The sequence below is a fragment of the Terrapene carolina genome, unplaced genomic scaffold (assembly GCF_002925995.2).
Source record: "Terrapene carolina triunguis isolate 2854851 unplaced genomic scaffold, T_m_triunguis-2.0 Scaffold210, whole genome shotgun sequence".
Taxonomy (NCBI): domain Eukaryota; kingdom Metazoa; phylum Chordata; order Testudines; family Emydidae; genus Terrapene; species Terrapene triunguis.
The window spans coordinates 35,611,210-35,626,687 of NW_020664561.1; the positions used below are offsets into that span (position 1 = coordinate 35,611,210).

The window sequence follows — 15,478 nt, forward strand, 5'->3', positions numbered from 1 at the left end:
GGTGGAGGTGTGTGCACTAGCCGGGCGATGCTGAGAACGCTTCCGGGGCGTGGCTGCTGCTATGCCATTGGGCTGGGGGCTCGGGCTGCTGCTCCTCCCCAGGGCCGGCTGCTCTCGCCCGCAGCCACCCCGCTGGCGCTCTGACAGGCTGGAGTCACCCGCCTCCGTGTCCGTGAGAACATCCTGTTCCCGTCGGCCGGGCAGAGCCGGAGCGCGCCGTGCCAGGCCCAGCACTGCCCGCGGGGATGGGGACAGCGTCCCGCCTGCTCCTCCTTCTCCACAACCTGCTGCTGCTGCCGCCCGGCGCCTTCGGATTCGCTCCCTCCCTGGACAGCGACTTCACCTTCACGCTGCCCGCCGGCCGCAAGGAGTGCTTCTTCCAGCCCATGCGGCACGGGGCCTCGCTGGAGGTCGAGTACCAGGTGAGGGGACCTGGCTCGGGGCTAGCGACAGTGGGCGGAGCCGGCCCTGCATCCTCCGCTGCGCGCGTGGCGGAGATCCGCTTTCCCGCCCGGCCTTCTCGATGTGCCGCCTTCGCTGCAGCAGCCTCCCGCGGCGCCAGGCGGGAGCGGGCCCTGCCCGCATGCACAGCCGGGAGGCTCAGCAGGGCTGGGTGCTCTCGCAGTGCGGCCTGTAGAGGCCACCTGGCTCCATTGTCAAGAAGATTTATTAGCCGGGCATAAAGCTCGTTTCCGGACCGCGCACCCCAGCGATTGGCAGTAACGGGAAGGGGGAACGCAGGAGTTTTCCTGCCTGTCACTGAAATTACTCAGTGCGCTGGGTGGGCAAATAGGCCTGGGAAAGGCAGAGTGAACAGTGAGGTTCTGCCTAGAGTTTTATCCCTCCAGGATTGTCCTGGAGTCTGTAGGAATTAAAGACTATATCATGAGATGAAACCTCCAGGAATAAGTCCAACCAAAACTGGCAACCCTAGTTCAGCGATCTCAGAGGTGCGTCTGGAAACCAACCCCCACCACAGCATGGAAACTTTTGGCCAAGGGGCAAAATCATGGAAAATGCTAGATGGGCCTCTAATGTCCACACAGGACTGCCAGGAGCTCAGGTTCAAATGTTATGCAAAAGATCCTCACACAACAAACTTCCCCACCTAATTATGTCTGTCTTCCAGATTTTGAAGGACCGAGCAGATGGTAGCAGGCAGGCAAAAAGTTAAGGTCCGTTTTATGCTGATGAGGCAATTATGTTTGGAGGTCAGACTAGATGATTATTGTGGTCCCTTCTGACCTTAAAGTCTGAGTCTAAAAGTTTGTTGTTGCAAAACAATGATAGGGTCTGTTTTAGGAGCAGATTGGGATCTATAGTCCAGCAGAGTTAAAATAAGTAATCTGCTTCCTGCAATTCCATGCGAATATGTAGTGTTCTCTGTTCTCGCTCCATTTCTATTGGTTTTTTTTCCTCCCCCCAGCCATCAGTATGATCACCTTTATAACTTGCCAGTCACTGGTTTTATACTAAATTAGCTGTTGACTTATAGGGTCTGTTTACACAACAGATTTTTACCATGTTTGCAACTAGGTTCTAACTAACACAGTTGACTCCTTACACAGTGTTTATGTCCACCCACAACTCACGAGTAGGTAATTCCTAACTGTGTGGTTGTGCCATCTTTTAACCTTGCTATCACACAAATGCCAGGCTGCAATTCAGGCTAACACAATTCTTCTGTATAGATAGGACTGCTTATTTTTAATTAGATTTGCAAACTTCTATATACAAAGGTACGTTGAAATGTGAAAAAACTCACACAATCCTCTCACCTGCCTTCAGATTTCTATATTTTTTCAGATGCATTGACACAATAAATGGATAAAGGACAAGAATAGTTTCTTTCTGACTGAAATTCCCCAAAGACATGTTCACAATATAGTAAAACAATATGAAATTGAGAGTCTGATACAGTGTGCTCAGATCATATTGCTACTGTATATCAAAGTTAAATCACTACTTATCTCTTCATTCTTGTCATCTTTTTCCTTAATTATTTTCTTCCTCCTCCCTTTCAGTAAACCTCCAATCTTGCACCTACTGAGGTCATTGCAAGTTTTGCCATTTACTTCAGTAGGAGCAGGATTGGGTCCTGAGTGAGGAAGGCCTAGTCTGCACTTAAAAGTTGTACCAGTTTAACTGTTTTGAGTAAGATGGCGTTTTTTGTTTTGTTTGGGGTGGGTTTTTTTGGTAAACCAAAATAGTTATAATGATAAAAGCCCTAGTATGGACCAGTAATATTAGTATAAAGATAACTTATACCAGTATATTTATTTTCCTTCTCATGTGGGAATAGCTATATCAGTATAAAGAGCACCTTTATACCAATATAACTGCATCCATACTGGTATAGTTAAAGCAGTACAACTTTTTGGTGTTGACCAGCTCAAAGGGTTTGATCCTGTGACTGCTAAATGCCTTCAATTCCTTTTAACTTTAATGAGAGATGAGAATGCTCAGCATCTTGCTGGATTGGGATCCTAAATCTGCAGTATTTCCCTGACAGGCAGAAAACCACTGGAATCCCCTTTTCTATGGCTGTAACTAGCGTGGTGAGTGTGCATGTCTCCTGCACTACAATCTCTGATCCTCCAACAACAAAGCCCTTAGGATGTTTCTACATGAGTTGAAACCTTGTTAGACAGAAACATCTTTAAATACTATTCTTGTTAGAAAAGTTCTAGGTATGATCTATATCAGGGGTCGGCAACGTTTGGCACGCGGCTCGCCAGGGTAAGCACCCTGGCGGGCCGGGCCAGTTTTATTTACCTGCTGACGTGGCAGGTTCGGCCGATCGTGGCCCCCACTGTCCGCGGTTCGCCGTCCCGGGCCAATGGGGGCAGCGGGAAGCCGCAGCCAGCACATCGCTCGCCCGCGCCGCTTCCCACCGCCCCCATTGGCCTGGGACAGCGAACCGCGGCCAGTGGGGGCCGCGATCGGCCGAACCTGCCGTGTCAGCAGGTAAATAAAACTGGTCCGGCCCGCCAGGGTGCTTACCCTGGCGAGCCGCGTGCCAAACGTTGCTGACCCCTGATCTATATTATAAAGCCTTATCTACACTGAGATTTTACTTAAAATTTCCTACCATTTAACCAACACTGGTACAGCTCCACCAGTGATATCTATAATGGAAGTGCTACTGTAGACCATGTGCTGGCATTCTTACTACCATGCTTTCTAAGCCTGCTCAGAGCAGGTCAAGGTGACACAGTGAATAAATATCCTGCAATGCCTTGTCTGTACTAGTTTTCCCACTGTTACCACCATTGGTAGAATTGCATTAGAGAAAGCAATAATAGAAAGTGTTAGGAAAAAGCTCAGTTTATTCCTTTCCTAACGTGATTAGTCATGTCTATACTGGAATTTGAAACGGTGTAGCATCTTTCTGGCAAAAACCTGGTTCTAAGTAACTTGGTTTGAACTCTAGGGTAGATGAATTAACCCTTTAAATTCTCCCTGTATCGATTCCTTTACATAAAGTGTTTCTTTTCAACAACTCAGACAAGAGTGTGGTTTTTTTTGTTTATTTTTTTGCTGACTTCACAGGTTTTAGATGGAGCAGGATTAGATGTTGACTTTTACTTGGAATCTCCAAAAGGTGAAATCCTAGTTTTTCATCAGAGAAAATCAGATGGAGTCCACACGTAAGTCTAAAATCTCCAAACTTGAAACTCAGTATTATATACAGCAGTATTATAGTTGCTTCAAACAAATACAAAACTTAGAATTGAGTATTTAAAATCATAGTTCTTAACATTTGTAAAAACTGATTGTATTAATCTAAATCACTCCTTGAATGTAGAATATAAGAAACTTGTTAGCTTGTAAAATGCTTGATAAAGTCCCATGCTTGTTATTTAATTTATTTTTATATTATAGGCTTTTTTACAAAGCAGCTTGTGCACACAAATATTTCATATATAAGTACTCTTAATTTTGTATTAGTCTATTAATACTTCATAGATAGGTTCCTCCAGGAGTGAAGGATGTTTGACTTGCCATGGTCTGTTTATTGGCAGTCAACCGCCAAGCACTCCCTATTGTGGAGTCCCAAAAGGTCTTTGGGGCAGGGTATTTTCTCTGTACTAAAGTAATCTGTTCACTATTTCAAGTAATCGTTTATTTGGCATACTGGCAGTCTGATCTCTTTCCAGGGTTTTTTTTTTTTTTTTTTTTAAACAATGATACCAAATTTACCTTCTCAAATATTTGGGGCCAATATTGACACTATTAAGATTAATTAACTTCAGTGGATCAGGGACCATTTGTAAAGATGAAGATTCTATCCCCTCTGCTCCTTTTGCAGCCAGTGGTCAATTTAAACTTTTAAAAAGGTATTTCTATTTTCCATAGCTAGAAGAAGTGGCTGCTGTCTTATTTTTAAAAGTGGTTGTGAGCATTAATCTTTCAAGCTTTAATTTTAAAAAAATAAAGTGAAGGAAAGCTACTACTCATCATACTAAGATTTAAGATCATCTGAGTTTGTTTTCTTGGAAAAACTTTTAATTTCTGGTTGTGTTATATCATTCCCTAGTGTGTCCTTGCATTTCATTTATTTGTATTTATGTATAGCATATCTAATTATTTCTGTTTGCATAATTGTCATAATCACATAAGGAAGAATGTTAAAAAATGTAAGTTTAGAGGCAACATTAAAAATACACTGTAGTTTAAAGATGTATGTTTGCTCATATACAGGGTGGAAACAGAAGATGGAGATTACATGTTCTGCTTTGACAACACATTCAGCACCATTTCAGAGAAGGTGATTTTCTTTGAATTGATCCTAGATAATATGGGAGAAGGAGAACAAGAGGACTGGAAGAAGTACATTACAGGCACAGACTTGTTGGATATGAAACTTGAAGATATTCTGGTAAGTATTCTGCTCTACAGCATCAGATGGTTGAGGTTTGAGTATCTGAAAAACTCATATCATCATTCTGCCATGGGAATATGCCTTAGTCTTGTTCTATGTGAGGGCCTGAGCAGCTGGGAAACAGAGTGATCAGCTGTGTTCCTCATAGGACATTATGGTCACTCTGTCCCATATTGAGGGGAGCCTGTGGTTAAAGAGCAGCATTGGGAATTAAAAGATCTGGATTCTAGTTCCAGCTCTGCTATGGATTTCCTGTGTGGCCCACGGCAAGTGATTTAACCTCACTGGTTATGTCTACACTGCAGTTAGACCTCTGTGGCTGGTCGGTGCTAGCTGACTCGGGCTAAGAGGCTGTTTAATTGTGGTGCAGGTGTTTGGACTCAGGCTGGAGTCTGGGCTCTCAGACCCTGTGAGGTGGGAGGGTCCCAGCACTTGGACTGCAGCCTGAGCCCAAATGTCTACACCACAATTAACAGTCCCTTAGCCTGAACCCTGCGGGCCCAACTCAGCTGGCATGGGCCAGCCGCGGGTGTCTAATTGCAGTGTAGACATACTCTAAGTGTCTCTTTCATCTGTGAGTAATAACTATCATAGGGGAGCTTTGAGTCTTTGCTCAATGTGATTTAATAAGTTCCTTGGAAGAAAGGCACTAAAGTACAAAATATTACTATTGTTATTAAAACAGAATGTGTATGTGTGTATGTATGGTGGCAGGTATTTTCGTTGTTTTGAGTCTGTGCTTATGGTGAATCATAAGGTTTATTTTTGACCTAGAGCAATTAACTTGGTGTTCATGTACATATAGAATTTGGGATCAAGCTCATTTTGAGCGAGCAAGTGACTTGAAGGCACAAACAAAATAATAAATCTGACCCATTTGGTAACTATATATACACACACAAATGTAAAGTGGCCACCTCCTCTTCTTCATAAGATAAGCAAACATATTCCCTAGAGGAACAGCAGTAGTGCGACTGCTGTACATCTCAGTGGTGGTTGCATTTCAGTGATGGGCAAAGTGATTACTACCTACCACTTACTGCATAACATAGTGTGAGGCTTAATTAGCTGATATCTGTAAAGCGGTTGGATGATAATTTCTGTATAAATGCATATTATCATCATTCTTAGGCAGGAAAGAGAGAGGGGAAGAGAAGTGATCAAACTCGCGTGCATATAAGCCAGCCCCTATTTCCAAAAGTTGCCCTGAAATGTTGACAAATTTCTCTGCTTATATATGTCTATATACACAGTACTCCTTGTTTTTCTTCCACGTGGTGTTTTGGTTAATCACAAAGTATATGCAGTCCTCGATCTGCCAGAGGATAAATCAGTTTTGCATATTGTTTCATCTAAAGAATCTTCTGTAGGCCTGAGGATTCTTCTACTTGTACGCATCCACTACCCTGCCACATGAGGCCCAACACAGTTTTCTTCCTTCCAAATGAGAGATTGAGTGGGAAATCTTTCAGTGTGTGTTTATGCCTCACCTTGCACAGTTGGAAGGGACTGTGTATCCAGTAGTCTGAGTCCTTTCACTGGCCACCCGCCTCCTCTTCTCCCCATCATGAGAAAGGGGACAAACAAACAATGTCTCCAATAGCTAAACGGTGGTAATACTCCTCTCACAGGGCTACTCTGCTTAGTCTCTGTGGTAGCATCATAAGCACTTGTTGGATATATCCTTTGATGTGTCTCATAATTATGCTGTTGGATAACTCTTGTTCTCATCCTGGCTTAGTGCCCTAGTCACTATATAGCATAATAGGAATAAATAGCAATTAACAAAGATGGGGAAAGAGGGAATAAGTAAAGCTTTAAGATAACATACTTCTAAACAGTGGCTGAGCACTCAACCTTGGAGGGATGCAGATGAGAGTTGAGGGAGAGCAGTGTTAATCCACCAGTCGAGCTAATGAGCATGGTATTTTGTTAATGGTGAAATACAATGAAGTCAACTACAGGGAGTAGCTTCTGTAGTTGGTTGAATTGGGAAAGACATTATGCTATGCACACACTATGTCCCCAGGCATTGAGAAGTTACCTGGGAGGGATACTATTTTCATGAAGCCCTTTGGAAATGTTTCTGTCAGTGGCTGGCCCTCATGGCTACCCAACTATCCTTCTGATACTCCTTCTCTCCCTCTCCCCCGGCAGCAACTCATAAGCACACTTGAGTCAGCCTGCTCCTAGTTTGAAATCAGAATAACTGAAAATCCTAACTCCGGGTACTCCATACATCATTTGCTTTAAGTGGTATCACTAAAACCATATACTGGCTATCTCCACTGCCTGCATCCCAGTCATAGCCTTTTCCACCTCCCTAGCAACAGCAATCAGTTCACTGTAGGTGTAGAAGCTTGCTCTCATTGCTGTGCCAATTTTTTCATACTATTGTATAAGTTCCTGTACACAAACTTTGAAGCAAATACTGAGTCCTGGACGATAAGGCTATGCCTGTGCTTGTTTCAGTACTCTTAGCAGGCTACAATACTGAGCCCTGAACTTACTGAGTTAGAGAAAATAGAGGCCTGCCAAAAAAGCAGAATCAGCATGCACTAAAAATGTATTTATATACCATCTGCTGTCCCACAGACTACTCATCCATGTAGAAAATGATCTAGTTTGTGTATCAGGTCCTATTTCCTATAATACATGAAAACCAGATCTTTTTCCTAACACAAACCAACACTTAATAGAATATTTAAGATGCCAAATCCTTTCTGTATTTATTTTAAATACATTTTAAAATATTGAAAATTAGATTACCCTTCACTTCCCAACAGAAGTTAAAGATTATAATTAGAAATATTAACTCTTAATTTCTAAAGGAGGATAAAGAAGCAGAGGGGGGGTGTTAATGCCAACAACTTTTAGATTCTGTTTTCTGCTTGTGAGTTCATGTTCAGACAAAGTCTGCCAGTCCTCCTTTTTAAACTGGGGGCCATACAAATACGTAGGAGAAAACAGTCAACAGAATAAGCAGTAAAAGAACACTCAAGAAATAGTTACCTATTACCTGAACATAGTTTGACTGCTGTGTCAATAGGTGCTTTATAAATCAATACAAAACAACATTGTACGCTAATGCTAGCTCATTTTGTGTTAAAGGATATCTTGGTCAGATAATCCAGCTGAGAACAGTTAGCTTTGTTTTGCAGTCCAGTAGTGCAGAATGGAACTGTTCAAGAGCCATCTGATACAGATAATGGACCACTGGGATATCTTAAAGCTACAGATTTGCAATGATGCTGGTTTGAAGCTGTACATTGTGAAATGGCTTGACTAATTTTGTTTATTAAATCTAAATATAGCAGTTTTGGTTTATGTCCATCTAGTTCTACACAAAGTATAGTGCTAGTTTAGAAAATTTAATCTAAACTTTCAGAGGACAACAGTGTGGTGTCTTTCCTCTAATATTGTAGTTGCCATATCAGATGCTTGCTTGACACAGTACATTATAGGACATGGTCATTAGATAGAGGGCTGTTTGAGCGCCTCATCTTTGGACTTCATGTCCCACATGGGTCTGACATAGCCCAAATTTGTTTACCTTTAGGGCATTCTGCTCTAAGTGTCTCTCTTTGTTCAGCGGGTGGGGTCTTCTTTTGTTAAATAGTTGTGGATTCTTTTTAATTGATTTGTTAAGATGATCGGAGCCTGGGATAAATGTTATGTATTTAAATTCAAACACATGAAAATAAACACAATAAGGCTAACAAAAAATAATGAAAAGTTCATAATGTGTAACATTCATAAGTGAAGTAACTGTTACCTAACTACAAAATGAAAAAATGGTAGTGACACATGCACAAATAAAAACCAGCAATGTAAATGATAGTGTTTTTTAAAGTGAGAAGTGTGATATGTACTTATATTAGCAGAAAATGTACTTCTGTTTCCTTCCAAATGATTTTACAGTCTAAAAAAACACTATTCTGTTCCTTACCAGGAATCCATCAACAATGTCAAAGCCAGGTTAAGCAAAAGCCTCCAGATTCAGACGCTGCTCAGAGCATTTGAAGCTCGTGATCGAAATATACAAGAAAGCAACTTTGACACAGTGAATTTTTGGTCCATGGTCAACTTGGGAATCATGGTGGTGGTTTCAGCTGTTCAGGTTTACATGCTGAAAAGTCTTTTTGAAGATAAGAGGAAAAGTAGAACTTAACAGCTAGTGTGATTATTCCATTTTCCCCTCCTCTCTGGTTATTGCTATAAACTGCTACAGCAAAAGAGACATGTTACCTTGCCACTTGTGTTGAATAGACATTATAATCAGGTTCTTGATTCACATGTTACTAGCATGAACAGAATACCTTTTCCCCCGTCCTTCCATCTCTGCAAGCGTTACTAACAGTCTTACTGGTGTGTCTATTTGTTGGTTTGTTGCATTTGTAATGACTCTTACACCATTCTGTATTATGCATAATCTAGTATCAAATGCAAGCCAATGTTAATACCTGCCATATAGTCATTTTTTCATGGTCACTTAAACCTTTTTATGTCCGCCTAAATAATTCGGGGTTTTTTTTACAATTTTTTAAATAAGCATTGAGAAAAGTTACAGATGTGCCAAAGGATTGAGGCCCACCTATGTAGGCTATAGCTATTGTCAGTTCTCTATAAATGTAAATGTATAAAATTTCCTTGAGTCTTTATTGTACAGCATAATACAGAAACACTGGGTTAACATTTGTGAAGTGGTTAAAATGAGAAGTTATTTTTTCACTTTTATATATATCAGCACTTTAAAGAGACAGTTAATGTAAAATTTAGTCAATTTATAAACTAATTAAAAGTAGCATCAGGCACTATACCTGTCCAAGTCCTCCTGTCAGTTGTTGTGATTGTACAATCCCATTTTCCTGTTTAGTTGGTTGTTGCTGTGTGAAAGGTCCACTGGAACAGTGAAATTGACCACACAAAGTACAGTCAGATGCACAAAATAAAATGGAATAATTTAATCTTTAGTTATTGTAATCTTGGATATCATAACAGTAGATACATTCAGACAGAAGTGAGGTTTTTTTCAGATGACTGTCTTCCTTTAATAGTTTTTAGGTAAAATTGTTTGGAAACATTAACTTGACATTAAGTGTTTATACACTTCCAGAATTCTTTCTATATTACTAATTTTGCTAAGATGTTTTGCTCCTTGAAGTCAAGCAGGTTTATGCCACAATTTGTAGCAGTTCACGAACTTCAGAGCTAAAGTTGTTCAGCTAAACCCTCCCCACAACAAAACCCCAACAAATCTGTCGTCACATAACTATTTTCATTCTACTCCTATGAGCTGTCCTATTAAATTAATGGGACTATTTGCATAAATAAAACAAACTGGAGTTGGCCCTAAATTTTGAGATTTATTTGGAGCATGAACTGATTATGCAAGGTAATGCTCAATCATAGAAGCAGTTTGCTATCTTTCTCAATAAAAAGGCAGATGGCTTGCATCAAACCTACCATTTCTTTCTGCCGAGGGAGTGGAAAAATATGTCTCATCTGTGCATTTGTCTCCTTTTGTCATAACCTTAGTATTTGAGTGCAGTTTAAGTATTTTGTAATCAGCCTACATTCAAGCCAAGTGCCAAGCCAGTAGAAGTGCCCATAGAAATTGTATTAGCTCTGAAAGTCCATGTTAAGACTGTTCACATCAGCTGTCTTTAAAAAGATTTAAAACATTTGTTCCAGCCTAGGTAAACAAGTGTACTGCCTGTATTTGAACTTGGTGTTAAGAACCTGAAACACTACAACTAGACTGTCTGCTTTGTGATCACATCTGTCTGAAGGTCATTATGCTGGAGAGACCAGCATTATCCCCCTAGAAGAGGATGGGAAAACATTTTTCAGTGCACCAACTCATTAAAATGCAGTCGTGGCATTTTTCTCTAGCAGGGGCTATCATAGAGATTACACTTTAGTTTCAATTTCAGATGTATGAATGAAGCCTAGCAATAACCCTTTTAAATTATTGCTTTTAGGGAAAAAAGATTTTAAAAGGTGCTGCTGACTGTATGACTTCAGGGGCTGCTGTACCTACCCTCTATTAGTCTGGGTACATAATATAGTAAAATCTCATTCGATGGGCAAGTTAGTGATAGAAAGGTCTAAGGGAGGTGGCAATTGATCTGTAAAAATTTGCAGAATCATAATTTCAAGGTGCTACCCTCCTTGGTGTGGCAGGGAGGATTCATTGTTCATCCCCTCCCAGCTCCTCCGATTGGTGGACATTTTGATCATAGTGTCATTGGAAATGGGTCAAGTTAGGAATCACACTTTACAGCAGTTATGTGAAATACAGTGCGCTTCCAAATCAATCCTGCAGCTCATCAAATGCTTGTGTGCAAAGACCAGATGCTCACCACCTGCAAATGTTTGGCCAGCAGCCTGCCTTGTACAGAGATGTGTGAGAGTGGCACAGACAAGGATCAGTGTGACATGTCTAGCAGTGCTGTCCTAGACTGAGACAACACTGATGGTGACTTTGAGGAATAAATGTTTTCAGTTATAAGTGTCAAGGGTAGATCCTTTAGGATTACCAAAGATCAATCTCTACTTAAGCAATGCATCCCTGTGTTAAAGCATAATTAAAAAAAACATTGATTTTTTTAAAAACATTTTCTCAAATATATATCTACATAATTGTTCTAGGTTTGTCATGTTGATACCATTGTGTTCGTGAGAGAAAGGGCTTTCAAACAATACCCAACCCGTAATCCATTTCAAATGACTTGGTATTATTAAAATTCCACCAAGGGTGGGGGGGGGTGTACTGAGTCCTTCCTGCCATGTTGCAGAGGGTGACACCATTGAACTTACGAGCCTGGAGATTTTTACAAGTTGAATTACACCATCCTTACCTTCCTATCATTAACTTGTCCACAGAATTACACATGCTCCCATACAGTATTGGATACATCTGGTTCTCACCGTTTCCAGACTACTCTACTCCCGAAGCCCAAGCCCTGCCACCCAGGGCTGAAACATGTAACTTAACTGTGTGAGGCCCTGGGTAATTGCCCTGCTTGCCACCCCTTAACGCCAGCCCTGCACTTGCAACTCCCCTAAACCTATACTATAATCCCAGGTTGAGAAACTGATGTAGATGAGTTAACGTATCCCCAGAAGATCTCTGCGTACTCCCAGGGGTACATGTATCCCTGGTTGGGAACCATGGGATACATCATTCTTCTGGGTAGGACTCCCTTCAGAACAAGTTACTTCCTCTCCCTTAATTGATAAGTGGGGCAGTGGTGAGCAGCATGGGGTATTCCATTTCTCCAGGGTCTTAATGCCCTATATATAAAGTAGTTGCAGAGCCGGGACCCAAGTGGTAAAAAGATCTATAGGCCTGATCCAAAGCTCATTGAAGGCGTTCAGTGGAATGGCTCCTGCTGACTTCAGTAGGCTTTGGCTCAGGCTTTTTTGAGTTCAGGCAGACCCCCATTCCTAGAGCTCTGTCCTTTTAATAGAAGACAGAAGTGATGCAGCCTTAAATGTAGTACCACAAATGTGATGCTGTATCACAGCTGTGAAATGCTGCATTCTTTCCATGAAGCTGTGACTAAAAAGTCTACCTCTGATGTTAGGCTACTGTATTCTTGCTCTTAGCTCGCTTATTAGAACAACCCTTACTATTGTAACTTCTTCTCCATAACAAAAAGTTACAAACAGGATATACTATAGATGCAGCTGTATGAGATTTTGTCAACTGAAAAATATTTATCAGTGGCCATCATGGGTGAAGGATATGGTGTTCAAACTTAGACACAATAAATGACGTTTTTAATGGGATGTTGGAGTAAATTGTTCTTGTGTTTTGTATAAAAGGTACAAATCAAATATTAACTGAAATAAGGAAAACAAATCTAGTGTGTAAGATGAACTGTTTTTATTCTGTGCTAAGTAATAAATGGTTACGGTCTGTGGATGTTGAATAAAATTATATGCCAGAAGCAGAGATTTTACAATAAATAAGAAGGCTAAACTTGTGTTTGTGCACTCTAATTATACCACTGCATCTTTGCATACTCTACCCTAAGGGCTTGATCCTTTAAAGGGCTAAGCACCCTCAGTTCCTACTGACTTCAACAGGATTTGAGGGTGCACAACAGGTCACACGACTGCTCAGTATCTTGCAGGATAGAGCCATAAAAAGAGCAAGCACTGTAACACAGCCTGATAGTGTAGCACGCAGCAAAGCTTCATGACTTCCACAATGTCACAAAGCAAGTCATTCAAAGACTGAATTTCCAAAACTTCTTGTTCTTTTAAGAGATCAGGTTTCACTTGATAACCGTAGATGGTAACACCTGTAAATTCAGTGTAATGGTAAAAGGATTAGGAATGAAACCTGTGCAAAAGATTATTATAATTTATTTTCAAGTAAGATCAATTGACCTTTGAGTTTCTGCCTTGCTTGAAATATATACCACATTTCTTCTCCAGTGTATAATATTCCCTTGTGACATTTCTTTCCTTAAGAGAGGTCTCCTCCAAATTTAGTGGTGAAATTCTGCTCTCAGTTACCCTAGTGCAGAAGCAAACTGACAGTGAGCACAACTCCAGAGTTACAATGGTGTGAGATCAGAATTTGATCCCTGCCCTCTAATTCTTTAAACATTAGGGGTGGAAGCTTAGTTTTGAACCTACATCATTTACAAATCCCTATTGTAGTCATGCTTAAAGCTTTAAATATTTACATCTTAATTAATGTTAATCTTCCACATATGCATGTGACTGAATAGTAGGAGCAGCACTATATTTTTTTCATAAAAGACTAGGGTATCATACACTGCACAATGAAAGCAAGCCTATGTTGTGAAATGAAAGTTGCCAGGTGTGTGTGTTAATTTCATCCTGCCTGTGGAACACAAAATTCCCCCAATATTTTAGGGGAAAGGAAAGTGAAAAAATGCAATCAATTTTTGGAACTCTAAGCTTTCAGTACTACGTGTAAGGAGGATAGAATAGGGTTTAGGAAAGATAGTATGTGCAATCTTAAGGAAATTATGGTAAGGTTCATAAATGCTACTGCAATTGGCTTAATCTAGTTTCAAGTTTGCTAGCAGACAAAACACAGTTAAGAACCAGCGTAACTAAATGATTCTGTAATACGGTGGTCATGGAGGTTACACAATGTGTCTCAATTATTGCAAGATACAATCTCACTTTGACAAACTATTACATTACACAACCATAATCCGTGCCAACAGAAATAATCACTGACCTTTTATTCTGTTCCCCTGGCCATGAAAGAATGCAGAAACATCCTGACATGAGCTACGAATTTGACAAAGCATTCTCTCTCCAAAAAAGGGGCAATATAGCATTTACCATCTGTTGTGGAAATGCCTCTCCTACTGTTCTAGCTTCTCTTTGCCATGAGCTTGTATGCATGCAAAAGCAGGCAATTCTCCATCTGTTAAATACTTATCGCCAAGTTTCAGGGGATGTGTGTTATAGACTTAACTGGGTGGACTTAGTAAGACAAAAAGGGCTACATATTTAAAGTCTGCAAATACAGTTATGAGACTGTATTCAAGAACAAATGTTTTATACCTCCATAAAGCAACCTGCCTCTCTTCTAGGGAGAACTGGGGGGGGGGGGGGGGGGAGGGGAAGATGACAAAGGAGCTCTGGATTCCCAGTTGAGCTGTTAAAAGTCAGATTTCTAATTAAGAGCTGAATCCCACAGTTCTTATTCAGGCAAAACTCCTGGTGCTATAATCAATTTGAAATGTTTAATTGATTTAATTTAATGTTTAAATGTTTAATGTTGATTGAGTGAGGACTGCAGAATTTGGTCCTATGTGATCATAAAAAAATCAGTGGGCCATACGGCAGCAGGACTAGGCCAGCTTTTGGGAGGGAAGGGAGGAAGATATTAGTCCAATTTTCTAATTATTTGCAAGAATAAATAAGCTTCTGAAATCACACTCAGTGTCTAGCTGAAAGCAACTGAAAAGAGGTTGGTTGTTCGTTAGTAGATATCACCAGAACACGTGGCCATTGACTAAAGGATTTCATAGAAACCTAAAGATTACTTAAAAGAAAGTAATAGTTAAAAAGCACCATAATCTACCAGAGTGAGGCAAAAAACTACTCTCCTAGGGTTACCATATTTAAAAAATAAAAAATGAGGACACTCCACGGGGCCCTGACCCTGCCCCTTTCTAACCCCTAGCCCTGCCCCAACTCCACCCCTTCCCCACCCAACTCCGCCCCTTCCCCAAAGTCCCCGCCCTAACTCCGCCCCCTCCCCTGAGTGCCCGCATTCCCCCTCCTCCCTCCCAGCCACGCGAAAAGGGCTGCCCGAGCGCTACCCGCTTCACGGTTTGCAGGGCAGCCCCCAGACCCTGCGCCCCCGGCCGGCGCTTCCCCAGCGCAGCTGGAGCCCAGGAGGGGAAGCGCCCAGCCGGGGGCACAGGGTCTGGAGGCTGCCCGGCAAACAGTGAAGCCGGTAGCGCTCGGGCTTCAGGCAGCCCCCATGCCTCCGGACCCTGCGCCCCCGGCCGGGCACTTCCCCTCCTGGGCTCCGGCGGCTGCTGTGCTCCCTGAACTCCTGAGCACTACCGGCTTTGGGCAGCC

General features: G+C 41.5%; 1 protein-coding gene across 1 annotated transcript; it reads left to right on the plus strand.

Annotated features, from left to right (window-relative positions):
- The first annotated feature begins 31 nt into the window (after positions 1-31).
- Positions 32-9,125, plus strand: LOC113407268 (transmembrane emp24 domain-containing protein 5-like). The gene is made up of 4 exons (XM_026655584.2): positions 32-422; positions 3,553-3,650; positions 4,705-4,882; positions 8,838-9,125. The coding sequence occupies exons 1-4, from the start codon at positions 246-248 to the stop codon at positions 9,054-9,056; spliced, it is 672 nt and encodes a 223-aa protein (XP_026511369.1). The 5' UTR covers positions 32-245; the 3' UTR covers positions 9,057-9,125.
- Positions 9,126-15,478: the final 6,353 nt, after the last annotated feature.

Excerpts from the sequence above, each read along its gene's own strand:
- LOC113407268 (XM_026655584.2), top strand. The coding sequence starts at position 246 with ATGGGGACAGCGTCCCGCCTGCTCCTCCTTCTCCACAACCTGCTGCTG. Across the intron at positions 3,651-4,704 it reads AAATCAGATGGAGTCCACAC|GGTGGAAACAGAAGATGGAG; the intron begins GTAAGTCTAAAA and ends GCTCATATACAG. Across the intron at positions 4,883-8,837 it reads TGAAACTTGAAGATATTCTG|GAATCCATCAACAATGTCAA; the intron begins GTAAGTATTCTG and ends GTTCCTTACCAG.